The following is a 14,114-nucleotide window of genomic DNA, read 5'->3' on the forward strand; positions in this document are numbered from 1 at the left end:
GCCCTTGCAGGGCTTGGCACTTAGGGGGTGCTCATATGTATTGGTGGTTTGATGAGGAACAGGTTGGCCCTGCTTAGCACTGGGAGTGATGACCAGTTCCCTGACCTCTGAGGTGACACCTGTCTCTGGACCCCCCTGTCTCATGCGTCCACACTGCATGCACTATCACCTTTTTAAAAAATCTTTTATATTATAAGATATTATATTATACATAATATTATACATAAAATGTTATATTACTATATAATATCATATATAAATACCAAAAAGTGGACTAATCATAATCATGCAGCTTGATGACTGTCACAAACAATTCATCCTTATAATCGCTCTTCAGTACAGAGTGGCACGATCCTGTGCCTCTACCCATCCACCCACAGCCTCCCCCATGTCTGCTAACACCATAGGTGAGTTGTGTTTGTTCTTGAACTTCAAATAAAGGAACTCATACACAATATAGTTTTGTGGTCGACTTTGTTTTCTCTCAATATTACATTCATAAGTTATACCTATGCTGTTGCAGGGCACTGTAGTTTGTTCATTTTCATTGCTCTATGATGCTATTAGCCATTTAAAAAATAGACTTTATATTTTTAGAGCAGTTTTAGGCTCACAGCACGGTTGAGCAGAAGGTACAGGGATTTCCCGTATACCCCCCTCTGGCCTCCACACATGCACAGCCTCCCCTGTTAGCAACATCCCCCCCAACCCAGAGTAGGAACCTGCATTGACACATCATAATCACCCAGAGTCCAGAGTTGACGTTAAGGTCACATTGGTGACACTGTGACATTGGTGTTGAACATTCCATGGGTTTGGATGTATGTATGATGACATGGACCCATCATTACAGTGTCATACAGAGTAGTTTCACTGCCCTAAAATCCCCTGTGCTCTGCCTGTTCTTCCCTCCCTCCCCTCTAAGCCCCAGCAGCCACTAATCTTGTTTTTCCTTTTCTAGGATGTCATATAGTTGGAATCATACATATAGTATGTAGCCTTTTCATATTGGCTTTATTTTTTATTTTTTATTTTTTGGAGTCAGGGTCTCATTCTGTCATCCAGGCTGGAGTGCAGTAGCACGATCACAGCTCACTGCAACCTCTAACTCCTGGGCTCAAGTGATCCTCCTGGCTCAGCCTTCTGAGCAGCTGGGACTAGAAGAATTCACCACCACACCCACCGGCTAATTTTTTCAATTTCATTTGTAGAGATGGGGTCTCACTATGTTGCTCACGATGGTCTCAAACTCCTAGATTCAAGTGATCCTCCTGCCTTGGACTCCCAAAGTGCTGGAATTACAGATGTGAGCCATCGTGCCTGGCCTGGTTTCTTTCACTTAGAATTTAAGTTTCCTCCATGTCTTTTCATAGCTCGATAACTCTTTTCTTTTTATCACTGAGTTACATTCCATTGTCTGGATGTGCCATAGTTTGTTTATCCATTCACCTCCTGAAGGACATCTTGGTTGCTTCCAAGTTTTGGCAATTACAAATAAAGCTGCTCTAAATGTCCATATGCAGGTTTTTGTTTGGAAATAAGTTTTCAGTTCTATTTGGGTAAATACCAAGGGGTATGATTTCTGGATTGCTTGGTTAAAGTGTATTTTGTTTTGTAAGAAATGACCAAACTGTCTTCCAAAATGGCTATACCATTTTGCATTCTTCCCAGCCATGAACGAGAGTTCCTGTTGCTCCATGTCCTCACCAGCGTTTGTTGTTGTCAGTGTCCTGGATTTTGACCATTCTAATTAGTGTGTAGGTGTATCTCATTGTTGCTGAAATTTGCATTTCCCTGATGGCACGTGATGTGGAGCCTATTTTCATATTCTTATTTGCCATCTCACTATCTGTATATCTTCTTTGGTGAGGTGTCTTCCTTGGTGAAAGTCTTTGGCTCATTTTTTAATCAGAGTGTTTATTTTCTTATTTTTGAGTTGTAAGAGTTCTTTGTGTATTCTGGGTAACAGTCCTTTATATCATTGTCTTTTGCAAATAGGTTGGTGGGATTTTACTCTCAACACTTTATTTCACTCCACTCTTCCTTGCATGGTTTTGAAAAGTTAGATGTAATTCTTATATTTGCTCCTTGATAGGTAATATGATATTTTTCCTCCTCTGCCTCCTTTCAGGATTTTTTCCTTATCTTTTATTTTACGTAGTTTGAAAATGATATGCCTAGGTGCAGTACTTCTGGCATTTATTCTTACTATTCTCTGAGCTTCCTGGATCTGTGGTTTAGTGTCTAACAATAATATGGAGAAATTCTCAGTTTTCATTGCTTCAAATATTTTCTTCTCCTTCTGGTATTCCCATTACATGTATGTAATTTCCCCACAGTTCTTGCTTTGTAGTCATCTCACAGTTCTTGAATATTCTGTTCCTTTTTTTTTCTTCCTGGTGTTTTTCTGTTTGCCTTTTCATTTTGGCAGTTTCTATTAAGATATCCCCAAACTCAGCAATTCTTTCTTCAGCCATGTCCAGTCTCCTGAGTCCATCAAAGGCATTCTTCATTTCTGTTACAGTGCTTTTGGTTGCTAGCATTTCTTTTTTGGTTCTTTGTTAGAATTTCCATCTCTCTGCTTATATTACCCATCTGTTCTTGCATGCTGTCTACTGTGTACATTGGAGCCTGGTTGTTTTAAATCATGGTTTTAAATCATGGTTGTTTTAAATTCCTGGTCCGGTAATTCTAACATCAGTTGCCACATCTGAATCTGGTTCTGATGCTTGCTCTGTCTCGTCCAACTGGTTTGTTGTTGTTGTTTTGCCTTTTAGTGTGTCTTGTAATTTTTTCTTGATACAAGACATAATGGACTGGGTAAAAAGAACTATAAATAGGCCTTTAGCAATGTGGTGGTAAGATGTGAGGGGCAGGGGTGCCATGAACATTCTGTAGTCATATGATTAGACTTTTGGTGAGCCTGTGACTCTGGATTGTGAACTTCACCAATGCTTCTCAGTTTCCCCCTTTCTCTCTAGGTGAGACAGGATGGCTATAGTGGGCTGGAGTCAGGTATTTCCCTTCCTTGGGTAGGTTAGGCTCTGATAAAACCCCAACAGGTGAGGTTCTGGTTAACTAGCTTCTCCTGGGAGCAGACATTATTAAGAACAGACTACTTTGGCGGATTTCAAAACTGTTCCCTCCCCCTCCCTCCCTCACCCCTACCAGATGCATGAGGCGGTTTTTCTTTGATATTCACTTTGAGGACCTCGTGGGCCTCCTTGAGGCACAACTCACAGAAGTGTGGGCCTCCCAGTAACTGGGTCCCCCTGGAGTTTTATCTGTCAGACTTGCCTGCACTGGGCCTGCAGCATGCATCAGTTGCAGTTCAGGTTTTCCTAGCTCAGCACTGATTCCTGTGGGGGTGCCTGCTCTGGGAAGCAGCGACTCTCTGTACACTTCAGTGTTCTTAGGATTGAGTTCCTAGACGCGGCGTTCTAGGGTCAGAGGGTGTGCAGGCCCCCACAGCGCCGGTGCTTTATGGAGACACCAAACAGCCCACCCTAGATTAACATCCCACCGAAATGAGACATCTGTGTTCCCTGCACACTGGCCAGCCCCATGAGAGGCTTCGTTGTTCATCTTTGCTGATTTGACAGGAAAAGAACTGGGAAAAAAAAAAGAAATCTCTTGTTTAAAATTGTATTTCTTTATTAGTCAGGTATAACATTTTAAACTGTGTTTACTGGCAATTTGCTTTTCTTCTTTTATGGGAACAGTTTTGAAATCTGCCAAAGTATTCTGTTCTTAATAATGTCTGCTCCTAGGAGAAGCTCACCTGTTGGGGTTTTAGGAGCCTAACTGACCCAAGGAAGGGAAATACCTGACTCCAGCCCACTGTAGCCATCCTGTCCCACCTAGAGGGAAAGGAAGAAACTGAGAAGCATTGGTGAAGTTCACAGTCCCTGATTTTGCTCTTGGCCTCTTTTTCTTTTAAGGTATCCATCTTTTCCCCCCACAGTTTTTTAGAGTCTTTATTTAATAAAGATATTCAGCCTTTGTCTCTCATACATCCACAAGTATTTTTCTATTTTATTTGCCTTTTTGTTTTGTTTCTGCAATTTTTAATGTAGAGTATTTGGTTTTGCTGTATCCAGATCTTTGTTATCATACCTTGAAATAACATCCCCAGTTCAAGATGAAACATCTATTCTTATTTTCTTCTTGGACGTTCAAGGATTTTTCCCTAACATTTATGCCTTTAATCCTTATGGAATTAACTTGGCATATATGGTGGATTAGAGATCTAATTTTTTTTAGTGGGCAGCCACTATTAATCATATTTTCTAACTGATTATTGCTGGTATATGGGACAGCCAATGATTTTTATGTATTCATTTTAAAATTGGCAGCCTTTCTTAAATTCTCATTTATTCCAATTTTTAGTTGTTACTCTGTTTTTCTAGGTAGAAAATTGTATTCCCTTCTTTCCAGTATTTATACTATTTATTTTTTTCTTTGATTTCTTTGGCTCTAATTTCTAACCCAGTGTTAAATAATAATGTAGATATTATGGTATTTTCTTTTTTTCTTACCCAAATTAATCTGGTATTTTCTTTTTAATTTTTACAAAATTAAATGTTTTGCATGATATTTTGGTATTGCAAAACTCCAGCTTGTGGGAAGCCTTTGATTACCTTTCCCTTTGTGTGACCAGTGAGGTCTGAGGGGCCCCTGTGGCTGATCTGAACTTGGCACTGGGCTTGGGACCCTGCCGGTCATGACCTTGAGACGTGAGTGAGGCACAGAGGTCGGGGGCACCTGTATGCATCTCCCCCGAACCCAGTACTCCATGGTGGCCCTAATGGTGATCACAAATTTGTGACTTCACAAATAGGTTTGGTTGGTGTTTTTCAAAGCCAGGGAATTGGGGGAGAGGACAAGGAAAATGAGGGACAGAACTGCCTCTGGCCACCAGAAACCCTGCCCTATTCTCCTGAGAGGGGCAGGTTTGCAAGAGACCTTGGAGGAACTTCCCAGTACAGAGCCTGCGAAAGCCCCTCTCTGTGTGTTCTCAGAAAGACGTGCCCAGCTCTGCTAGATGTTACCTCAAGTTAGATGAACACCTCAAATGGGGCAGTCCCTCAGCTCACAGCGAAGCAGCTTCTCAGATAATTTCATGAGGTTCACCGGCCCAAAACATCTGTCCCTCTGAGCCTAAGCGCAGCCTGCAAGTCTCGTATTGCTGCTTCACGCTACAGTGTCAAAGGCTCTTGGAAAGGCAGGTGGTACGTTCGACTCTGACAGGGGTGCTCCAGTAGGCAGCTGTCAGCCATCAAGTCCTCAGCTCCTTAGAGTCACTCTCAGGACAGCTGGTTCCCCAGATTCCCGAGGACAGACGACAGGGAGGTTTTGATCTATGGGAAGGTTAGGCAGACGGGCCTTGGGATGCGGGGGACTCCAAAATGCACCCTGGCTGCTGCAGGAAGGGCGGTTCTGGGAGAGGAGATGGCGGCTAGCCAGAGACCCTTTGGTGTGGCTGTCCCTGTGGCAGGACGGTCTTTTCCCTCTTGACACTTGCTGCGGCTGTATTGTTTCTCTTTCCCCAGGGTTCCTCTCTGGCCGCTTCCCCGTTAATCCCCATCTCTCACCAGTTCTTTCTCTGTCCCACCCCTCCTGCCCACATCCTTGCAGGGGGTCTCCATGGCTCCCAGCACCTGTGAGTGTCCCAAGCCTTTCCATCCATGCCACCTGCCTGTCTACCAGCCACAGTGTCCTTGCTCCGTGCCGCTTCCTTCCTCCTCCTGTCTGTTTCCACTCTGTGTATTTCCACTTGGTATCATTCAATATGCCAAAGAATTTAAGAGGGTTATTCAAAGCTTTATGTAGCCACGACTCTAAATAAATGTAGTTGGACTGGGTTATTTTTTCGTTCTTTGACGGAGCCAGAATCTTAAAACGTTTTATACTTAGCTGAATTTATTTTTATTCCAAGTATTTTTATTTCATTGAATAAGCAATAGGGACATGAGTTTTAAAACACTAGCTCTATTGTAAATTGCCAAGCTTTTCCACCTGGGGGGTCGCTGCAGCTATGATTAATAGCGCCAGAGAGAAAGAGAGCGCCCCTGGGTGAAGGCGGAAGGGTGGACCTTTTCACGTGTCAGGCATCTGAGTGGACAATGCACCCTCTTAGAACCATTCCCAGCATCTTTCCTCAGCCTCCGCAGCACTAACCGGTCTCTCGTTTCCTTTGTGTTGTGCGTGTCCGTGCGCTTGCACACGCGGTGGCCGCGGAACCCCAGGATGAGATTCTGACTGTGCTGAGAAGAGTGGATGAGAACTGGGCGGAAGGCATGCTGGGGGACAAGATCGGCATCTTCCCGCTCCTGTACGTGGAGGTAAGGCCGCGCAGACGCACCTCCTTGTGTGACATTGTGTTTTGCCAGACCGGGGATGCCCTGACCTTGGAGCCCTTTTCTTAAGAGAGAAAACAGTGTAGGCGAGACAGCTGCCGCATGTGGGTTTGACTCAGATCGCTGGGGCGGTGCTGTGGGAACTGCTTGGCCAGTTCCGAGTGGTCAGTCCCAGGCCCCGCTGCAGTCATCTTGCTGCGTGGGCAATGGCACAGGCCCCGTGCAGACCTCCCCCTTCTGGAACACCTGCACCTGGCACCTGTTTTTCCAAGACTCACCCAAGTTCCGCAGCTCTTGTCCCCCAGCCCCAAAGGAGAAGAGCCCAATGCTGAAGGCAGCATTCCCCTCCAGCTGTGAACAGCCCGAGGGAGTGTTGCCAGCCATCTGCAGGTACTCCTAAGACTCTGGATTATTGGGCAGCCTGGCCAACCGGGAGTCACTAAAGTAAAGATGGCTCAAGGCTAATCTGAGACCTGTTGATTTCCTGCCTCTTCTCTAGGTCTCTGGTGAGTAGGTTTGGGCAGTGGCTGAGCAGGGAGCACCTTAGCACATGGGCTGTGCGCGTGGAGAGTTTGCCCACGGCACATGTGGCTGCCATGTGTCAGTGCAAGGCCATGCATGTATGTCATGAGATGACCATATGCTTTCATCCTGTAACCACTGGTGTCATGTGATATGGACCATTTCTGATGATTCCCGAGAGCTTGCTCACTCCAGATACTTCTCAGTCCCTGCTCACTGGTTCTTCTCAACAACACTGGCATATGCAAACTGCAAATGCCCCAGCTTTGCAGACAAGAAGTGTCGTGGCAAGGTTGTGTGGCATTCCCAAGGAGCGGCAGGGCAGGCCTTGAGCTCAGGAGGTTTGGTTGCAGACCCAGAACTTTGCTTTCTTGCTCCCTTCATCATCTCCTGCTAAAGAGCTGCGGGTTACTCAGCTCAGCACAGGGCTCCACGTGCTGACTGCCCACCTGGCGCAGGTAAGGGCTTAAGAGCTGGCAGGAGCCCACAGGTGACATAGCCAGCTTTGTCATACCTACAGGGCTGTGTGTGGATGCTGGGAGATATTTGTTTAACACATATGGCAGTTCCCCATTGCCTATGGGATGAAGTCCAAATGCTCTAGCCTGGCACTCAAGGCCCTGCACAGTCTGACCCTAATCTGCTTTGCCAGCCTCATCTCTCTCTCACCGTTCCCTCTTCCCCAAATACTCCGCTTCTCTCACTTTCGCTTTGGATGAGCTGCCCGGGAGATTTCGAGACCTTCCCGCAGTGATGACAGGAGGTCCTCACACACACACCCCTCTAGTCACTTGCAAATTCAAGCTCCGCCCCAAATGTTGTAAGTTTCCATTCATCTGTGCACTTGTTCAGCTTCTCTGTCCTGATGCTTAAGACCAAAGAACTTCATGTGTGAATCCCACTTACGGGTTGTCTACAAGTTGGAAATCGGAGCTCTCAGACATGTTTAGCCAGCAAGACTTTTTTTATCTGGGAGGAATCTTAGAGGGACACCCAGAGACACATACAGGCGTGTTCACTGAAACATCCTTCTGGCAGCCACTATGGGAAACCACTCGCGTGACCATCAGCAGTGGGACGGCTGAGTGAAACACCGATCTCCGTACAACAGATTCCCCAGCAGTGGAAGCAACAAAGACTACAGCCTTTAAACGCCTGGATGAATCTCATAGAGTTATGAAAGCAGCCGGACATAAAAGAGTATATGCTGTATGATTTTTTTAGGTGGTTCAAAGGCAGGCAGAACTCCTCTGTGGGGACGGAAGTCAGAGTGGTAGTGACTTTGGGGATTCTGACTGGAAGAGGCAAGAGGGAGTTTATGGATGCTGGAAACTCAGTATCTCAATCTTGGGACCAGCTTCTGCCTCTGCTCCTAGGCACAGCCTCCTTCTGCCCACCCGTGTTTCACAGATGAGGGGCTCGGATGGTCTTTGAGGCTCAGAAACAGGCCCTCCTCCTGGGAGGATCCTGGGACAGGGGCCCAAAGCCCCTCCAGCCCCTTCCTGGGACAGCTGCCCATGCAGTGCCCGCCCTGCGCCGTGCCATGGATCCATCACCTGGGAGCCTCGGCTCCGAGACAGACTCCTGGGCACTCACCCACACTGACACCGCCCAAGCGGGTATTTCCCGAGACTGGGTCCCACTGTTCACTTACGGATGCCTTTTGAGGAGCTGAGCTACAGAGGCAGAGCCCACATGGGTCTCACCATGTGCGTCTCACCATGTGCACACCCCGTGGTGGATGGGAAAGGCATGACTCCAACCCAGACCGCCTTCCCCGGGGGAGGTGAGCAGGCATTTGAGGTCAGAGCTCAGGCCTGCTGCAGGGTTGTGTGGGCATCAGACCCGCATGCCAAGAGGGTGCCAGGGGCTCTGTCTTGGGCACAGTTTGGAGCGTTGTCTATTCCCTGGTGCTCATGAGGGAGGACCTTGCCCCGGAGGTGTAGCTTCATTCATGCTCACATGAGCTTGGGGCACACAGAGGCCTCCTCCTTGACCGCTCCAGTGCATGGGCACCCAGGTTTGTGGGCAGGCATCCAGCAGGGGTCCTGCCAGCACACACCTGTCCTAACAGGGCTCTGTGAGGGCCTCCCACCTTGCCTGGCCTCTGCTTCCCATCTGTCAGCGTGGGCCAAGGTGCTCAAACCTTGGTGGACCTTGAGAAGTAAGAGGGAATGTGCTTTGCGGACTGAGTGCTGCCGTCCCTGCTAGGCCGTGTCTTTGCCTGGGCTTGTGGGCGGCACAGTGAGGTGAAGGGCACAGACCTGGCCTGGCCTTGTGTGGCCGCAGCTGCTGTCTGACAAGGCGGACCCTGTCTCTGGAAATACCTATGCTTCCTCCTGTGCCCTGTAGAACTAGTCCTCTCCCCACACTCTTCATACCCCCCACGGCCCCCACAGCCCAGCTGCCAGAGGCGGCCACCCCATGCGCTGGGCCTGCTGACCCTGGGCACTGAGCATCCGCACGGTGGTGGCCGAGCCTCCTCCTCACTGCCTGTCCAGCTCCCCTGCCTGCGCCCCTGTCCACTGTCCACAGCCTGAACCTGCCTCCTTGTTTGTTTCTCCCACCAGTTTCGCAAATGGTCACCTTCCAGTGTCCATCCTCATGCCAGGACCGAGGGCACAGCTCCCCGATACCTGCCCGTTGGTCCCGCTGGGTGGGCAGCGTCCCTCGCTGCGAGCCTGGGCTGAGCCCGCTGTGGTGTCACTCAGGACGCAGAGAGGGGCAGGCGGGCAACTCCGGTCCAGGGGGTGTGACAAGACTCGAACCCACACACCCGACAGGGCCTTTCTGCTGGGTCTTTCACCCTCGAGGGGGTAGAATAATTTGTCACCATTTTGGTTTTTCAAATGCGCTTGTGCTCACGTGAGTGCGAATGATTCATCCTGAGGGAATTCCTCCCCCAGGGGAAAGGGCCACGGTGCCACCTGCAGTGGTGCGAACGCGCCCAGGGTCACGGGGTGGGCTCCGTCACCCAGAGTCCTGTCCTGCCTGTAGCATGAGTGCCCGAGGGAGCATCGCCCACAGCCCAGCCTCCTTCCCCGTGGGGTCCGCGCCTTTCCCACGGGGTCCGCGCCCGCACGCTTGCCGTCGCCCTGAGTGGGGCGTGGGCTTCAGAGCAGAGCCGGCCAGGGCCAGCCTGTTTCGCTTCCCCGCACAGTGGAGGTGCCACCTGTGGCCAGTGTCCCCGCCTTGTCGGGCTCTGTGTTCTCCCTCTAACCAGGGCAGTGACACGAGGGTAAGAGTCACCAGCCCAGACTGGCAGGTGCCGGCCCTTGAGGACTATCCCTTAGTGGTGGCGTCATTGTCATAAATGTTTATGGAATGAAAACCGCTTGTCAGTCCATTCGTGTGTTTGCTGAATATCTTTGTGCCTGAGCATCGAACATGAACGTTCGGCCTCACATGGCTGTGTGATTTTTAAAGGCAGGCGCGATGCCCCGACTCACTGCAGGCAGTTTCCTGCGCTGAGGTTTGCAGCTGGATCAAGTCAACAAACCAGAACACAGATGTTCAAGGTGTGGACACTCAGGCTGCAGGACAGGAGAGAGGCTCTCTGGAAAGCTGTCTGCAGGGAGTGCTGGCAGGAGTCGGCTGTGACCCACAGACGGGACACAGGCTGCCCTGGCCTGTTCAAGGAGTCTCGGTTGGTGGCTTGAGTGGAGACTTAGAGCCATGTAGCAAACGTGCCAGTGACTCTTGTGAGTGAGGAAAGTCTCTCATGGGGCCAGAATCCAGACCCCAAAGACCATAACAGCTGGAAACACCATCAGAAAGAACAGAAAGAAAGGTAATAAGCACAGGTTTCAAGTTCTGCTTTCGTGCTGACAGAGTCAGCTGTTCACGTAGGGCAATGGTGGGCCTGGACCTCAAGGAGTTAACTGAGAAGGACCTCCAAAATTACAGGATGATACGGAGAGTGCTTTTTTATCCTGAGTAGGAGGTTTAGAGATTAGCTGCTCTCTGCGTGGTTGGCGTGTGCACGGTGGTTGCCTGGATAGACCCTCCCACACACACCCCCACCCCACGCCAGCACACGGAGTCCCTCGGATCTTTAAAGGCATCTAGTATCCCATCATCTCTGGCAGCAAATGGGGGGGGGTCTTGCGAGGAGGATCCCCTTCTGAGGTTCCCCCACCATTCCACTGGGAAGAAAGAACAGGCAGAGCCCTGTCCCAGCAGCTGGCCCCCTCTGCCAGGCAGCTGTACTCGGGGAGTGGACAGGCTGTGGGGGTCTGGGCTGTTTGGCTGCTAGTTTGGCTTGGGAGAGGTCAGGAGCTGTTCCCTGCGGGGGGAGCGAGGAGGGGAGCTCTTCACTGTCCAGTATTTGATTAGTGCTGTGACTATTCCCAGCATTTCCACTGATTGCTTCTATTTGAGCTGCTTTTGGGGGGAGCATGTGATGGGCATATGATCCTTCTCCCCATGTGGCTGATAAGAGATGTGAAGCCCAGGGCGTTGGCAGGGCGAGTGAGAGCTGGGCTGGGCTGGGAGAGGCTGGAGCACATGAGGTGCCTTCAGTCAAGGCAGGGAGTGGAGTTAGGGGCACCCCAGGACCTCCTGACTCAGAGAAAGCACCGTCACACCAGTATCCGTGGTAAGATCACCCCAGGATCAGAGAAGAGAAGGAGCTGCATGGGGCAGAGCATTCTGACGCTGGAGAGCCACACCCCAGCCCTCTGTGTGGACTTAGCACATGTGTGCCTCCCTTTGGGTGTTGGAACAAACTCAGTGTGGTGTTTGCTGTGCCATTTATAGATCCTGGAAAAAGTTATGGCAGTGAAAACTAAAATCCTGATTTAGCCAGATAAATGCAATACCCAGAGAAGTAGTAGATGTTTCTAATGATGCCCATTTCTCACTTGAGAGTCCTTATCTTCGGTGCAATGGTAACGTGCATTGTCAGACAACTTTGTTCTAAGCCTCAGTCCATGGCAGCGTTGAACTCAGTTCTTCCTGCTCATGTAGCACAGTTGTCTCCTCATCACTTTTTAACTTTTATAAAGGGAGGATATTACTTTGAACCTCTGTCTTAAACATGGTGTTGAAGCATTTGATAATGACTTACAGGACGACTGACAGCTCTCACTGGGGACAGAATGACTCTGCCGTTGTTACTCATCGTGCGTGTTCCGTGCAATTTCAAGATGTGAACAGCTCTTCTGTGAGTTGTACTTGCAGTCTCATGATGTCTGCCATTTCCTCACTTTGGTCTTGTGGATTTTTAGCCCTGACTTGGGCAGGCAGGATGTTCTCAGGGAGGAAAGTGAGGAGGGTGTGACCTCTAATGAGAGCCACAGCAGAAGGCCCCATTCTCCTCCTCGGTGCCCGCCAGACCCATCTAGACCTGCAGGTGTGTGGTCCTGGGTGAGGGGCTCGTTCCTGGTCACCGTGCTATTGTCTGCCTCCTCTCCTACTTCCAAGGACCCCTCGGCCTCTCAAAGAGGAGCCCAGCATGTCAGGAAGCCATGTGTGTAGTGGGAGAGGGACTGGTTCTCTGCTCCCAGTTGGCTTCTGCACCCCTCTGGGTCCCCATCTGAGAATTCTGGGCAGGGTCGGAACATCCTGCATGGGCTTTATCAAGTTGTTTGATGCTTCTGAGATTTTTCCTGCTCCTTTGCATGCCTGGTAATTTCTATCTGGATACTGACTTTGTGAATTTTACCTTGTGAGTTATTGGATGTCTTTGCATTCCTGCACATATTCTTGAGTTCTGGGGTAGAGCTAAGTTACTTAGACATAGTCATGCTTTGAGGCTGGCCCTAAAGCTCCATTAGGCAGACCAGGCAGCCTTTTATGTAGGGCTAATTTCCCTACTGCTGAGGCTATCACCTTCTCTACTCTGTGCTCCATGATTTATGAGGTTTCCACTCTGGAGGAGGATGCAAGCTGTTCCCAGCTTTGTGTGAGCTCAGAGCTGCCTTGTCCTTGTAGGCAGTCCTTTCCCCAGTCCTGGGGGGTTCCTCATGGGAATGCACTGATCAGTCTCAGCTGGAGGCGCGAGGGGCCCTGTGCAGATCTCCTGCTCGCCCTCTCTCCCCTTCTCCAGGGCTCTGGCCTGCACCGTCTGTGGCCTCCCCAGACTCCACGCTCCATCCTCTCAGTGCATGGAGAGGCCTGAGAGCCCAGAGACGACACCAGAGCCCACCGCATGGGCTCCACCTCTTGGCGACTGCTGTCCTGTGCTTTCTGATGTCCCATGTCTGAAAACCATGTTTTATGGATTTGTTTTCAGTGTTCGGGGCAGGAGGGTAAATAGGACTCCTGTTATTCCACCTTGGCTAACTGTATATTACCAGTCAGTGATGCTTTAGGAATTTTAAAATAAAGGTCAAAAAATTAGAACACAATATATCTTTGGCAGAAGAGAGAAAATCTATAGGTCAGCCATGGTTCTGCAGTGCTGAATCTCCCCAACTTCAGTGCCAGGAGTAAACAATCCAGGCTTTTCCTTAGGTGAGAAACTGACAAAAGCCTTTGAGGCTATCGTTCGTTCACCAGGGAGAGCCTGGTTCCGACAGGCTCCGAGAATCCCTGTGTCCCGCCCTCGAGCCAGCAGGTGTGCTGGCTCCACAGCTGGTGTTTCCTCCACTCCTGCCGATCAGGTGTGGCCGCTGCCTCCTCACCTCACCCTCAGGGCACACTGAATATGCCACATTAGAAGTGATGTGGAAGAAACAGGAAGGAAACTGCTCGGGGATTTCTGCCAGGTAACATTGGGAGGAGACGCAAGTTTGTTTGGAGTTCCATGTTACTGTTCTTGTCGCACGTCCTCGTCTGTTCCCTACAAGCCTCTGCAGCACTGGGCAGCCTGTGACGCTCCACCCCTCGGCATGGTACTAATCCTGCTTGCGTCTCTGTGTCCCCGTGTGGACTGTGCCTCTGTGAAAACTTAGAGCACTCCTGAGGGGTGCAGAACCCTGGGTGAGGAAGGCCAGAGGCAGGGACCTGCGGATGAGGACTGGGCAGGTGCCCATTGGGCGTCTCCTGGTGTTTGCCCTCTTGTCTGCATCTGAGCAAATGGGCCTGGGAGGCAAATTCTTAGACCTTTCCAGGAAAACAAGCACCATGTTCTGCCTTCATCAACAACCCACTGTTCCCCTCACCCTTCCGTAAGGATTAAGAAATGAGCGAAGGCATGTCCAGGTCTGTGCATCTTCCTGCTGGGATCGGATCCCCAAGGCGTGATCCACGCATGCACGTGTGTTAACCTGGGTTAGTTTTTTAAAAAAA

The 14,114-nt window shown here is 49.8% G+C and overlaps 1 protein-coding gene across 2 annotated transcripts in view; it reads left to right on the plus strand.

Moving 5' to 3' along the window:
* SH3RF3 (SH3 domain containing ring finger 3) overlaps positions 1-14,114 on the plus strand; it is a 315,735-nt gene that overhangs the window by 192,089 nt on the left and 109,532 nt on the right. For both annotated transcript variants that reach the window (XM_012737611.3, XM_076001083.1), the window contains exon 3: positions 6,249-6,344. In XM_012737611.3, the coding sequence (XP_012593065.2) occupies positions 6,249-6,344 (96 nt within the window). The remainder of the gene's footprint in view (positions 1-6,248; positions 6,345-14,114) is intronic.

Source organism: Microcebus murinus, chromosome 3 (genome assembly GCF_040939455.1).
Source record: "Microcebus murinus isolate Inina chromosome 3, M.murinus_Inina_mat1.0, whole genome shotgun sequence".
Classification (NCBI taxonomy): Eukaryota; Metazoa; Chordata; class Mammalia; order Primates; family Cheirogaleidae; genus Microcebus; species Microcebus murinus.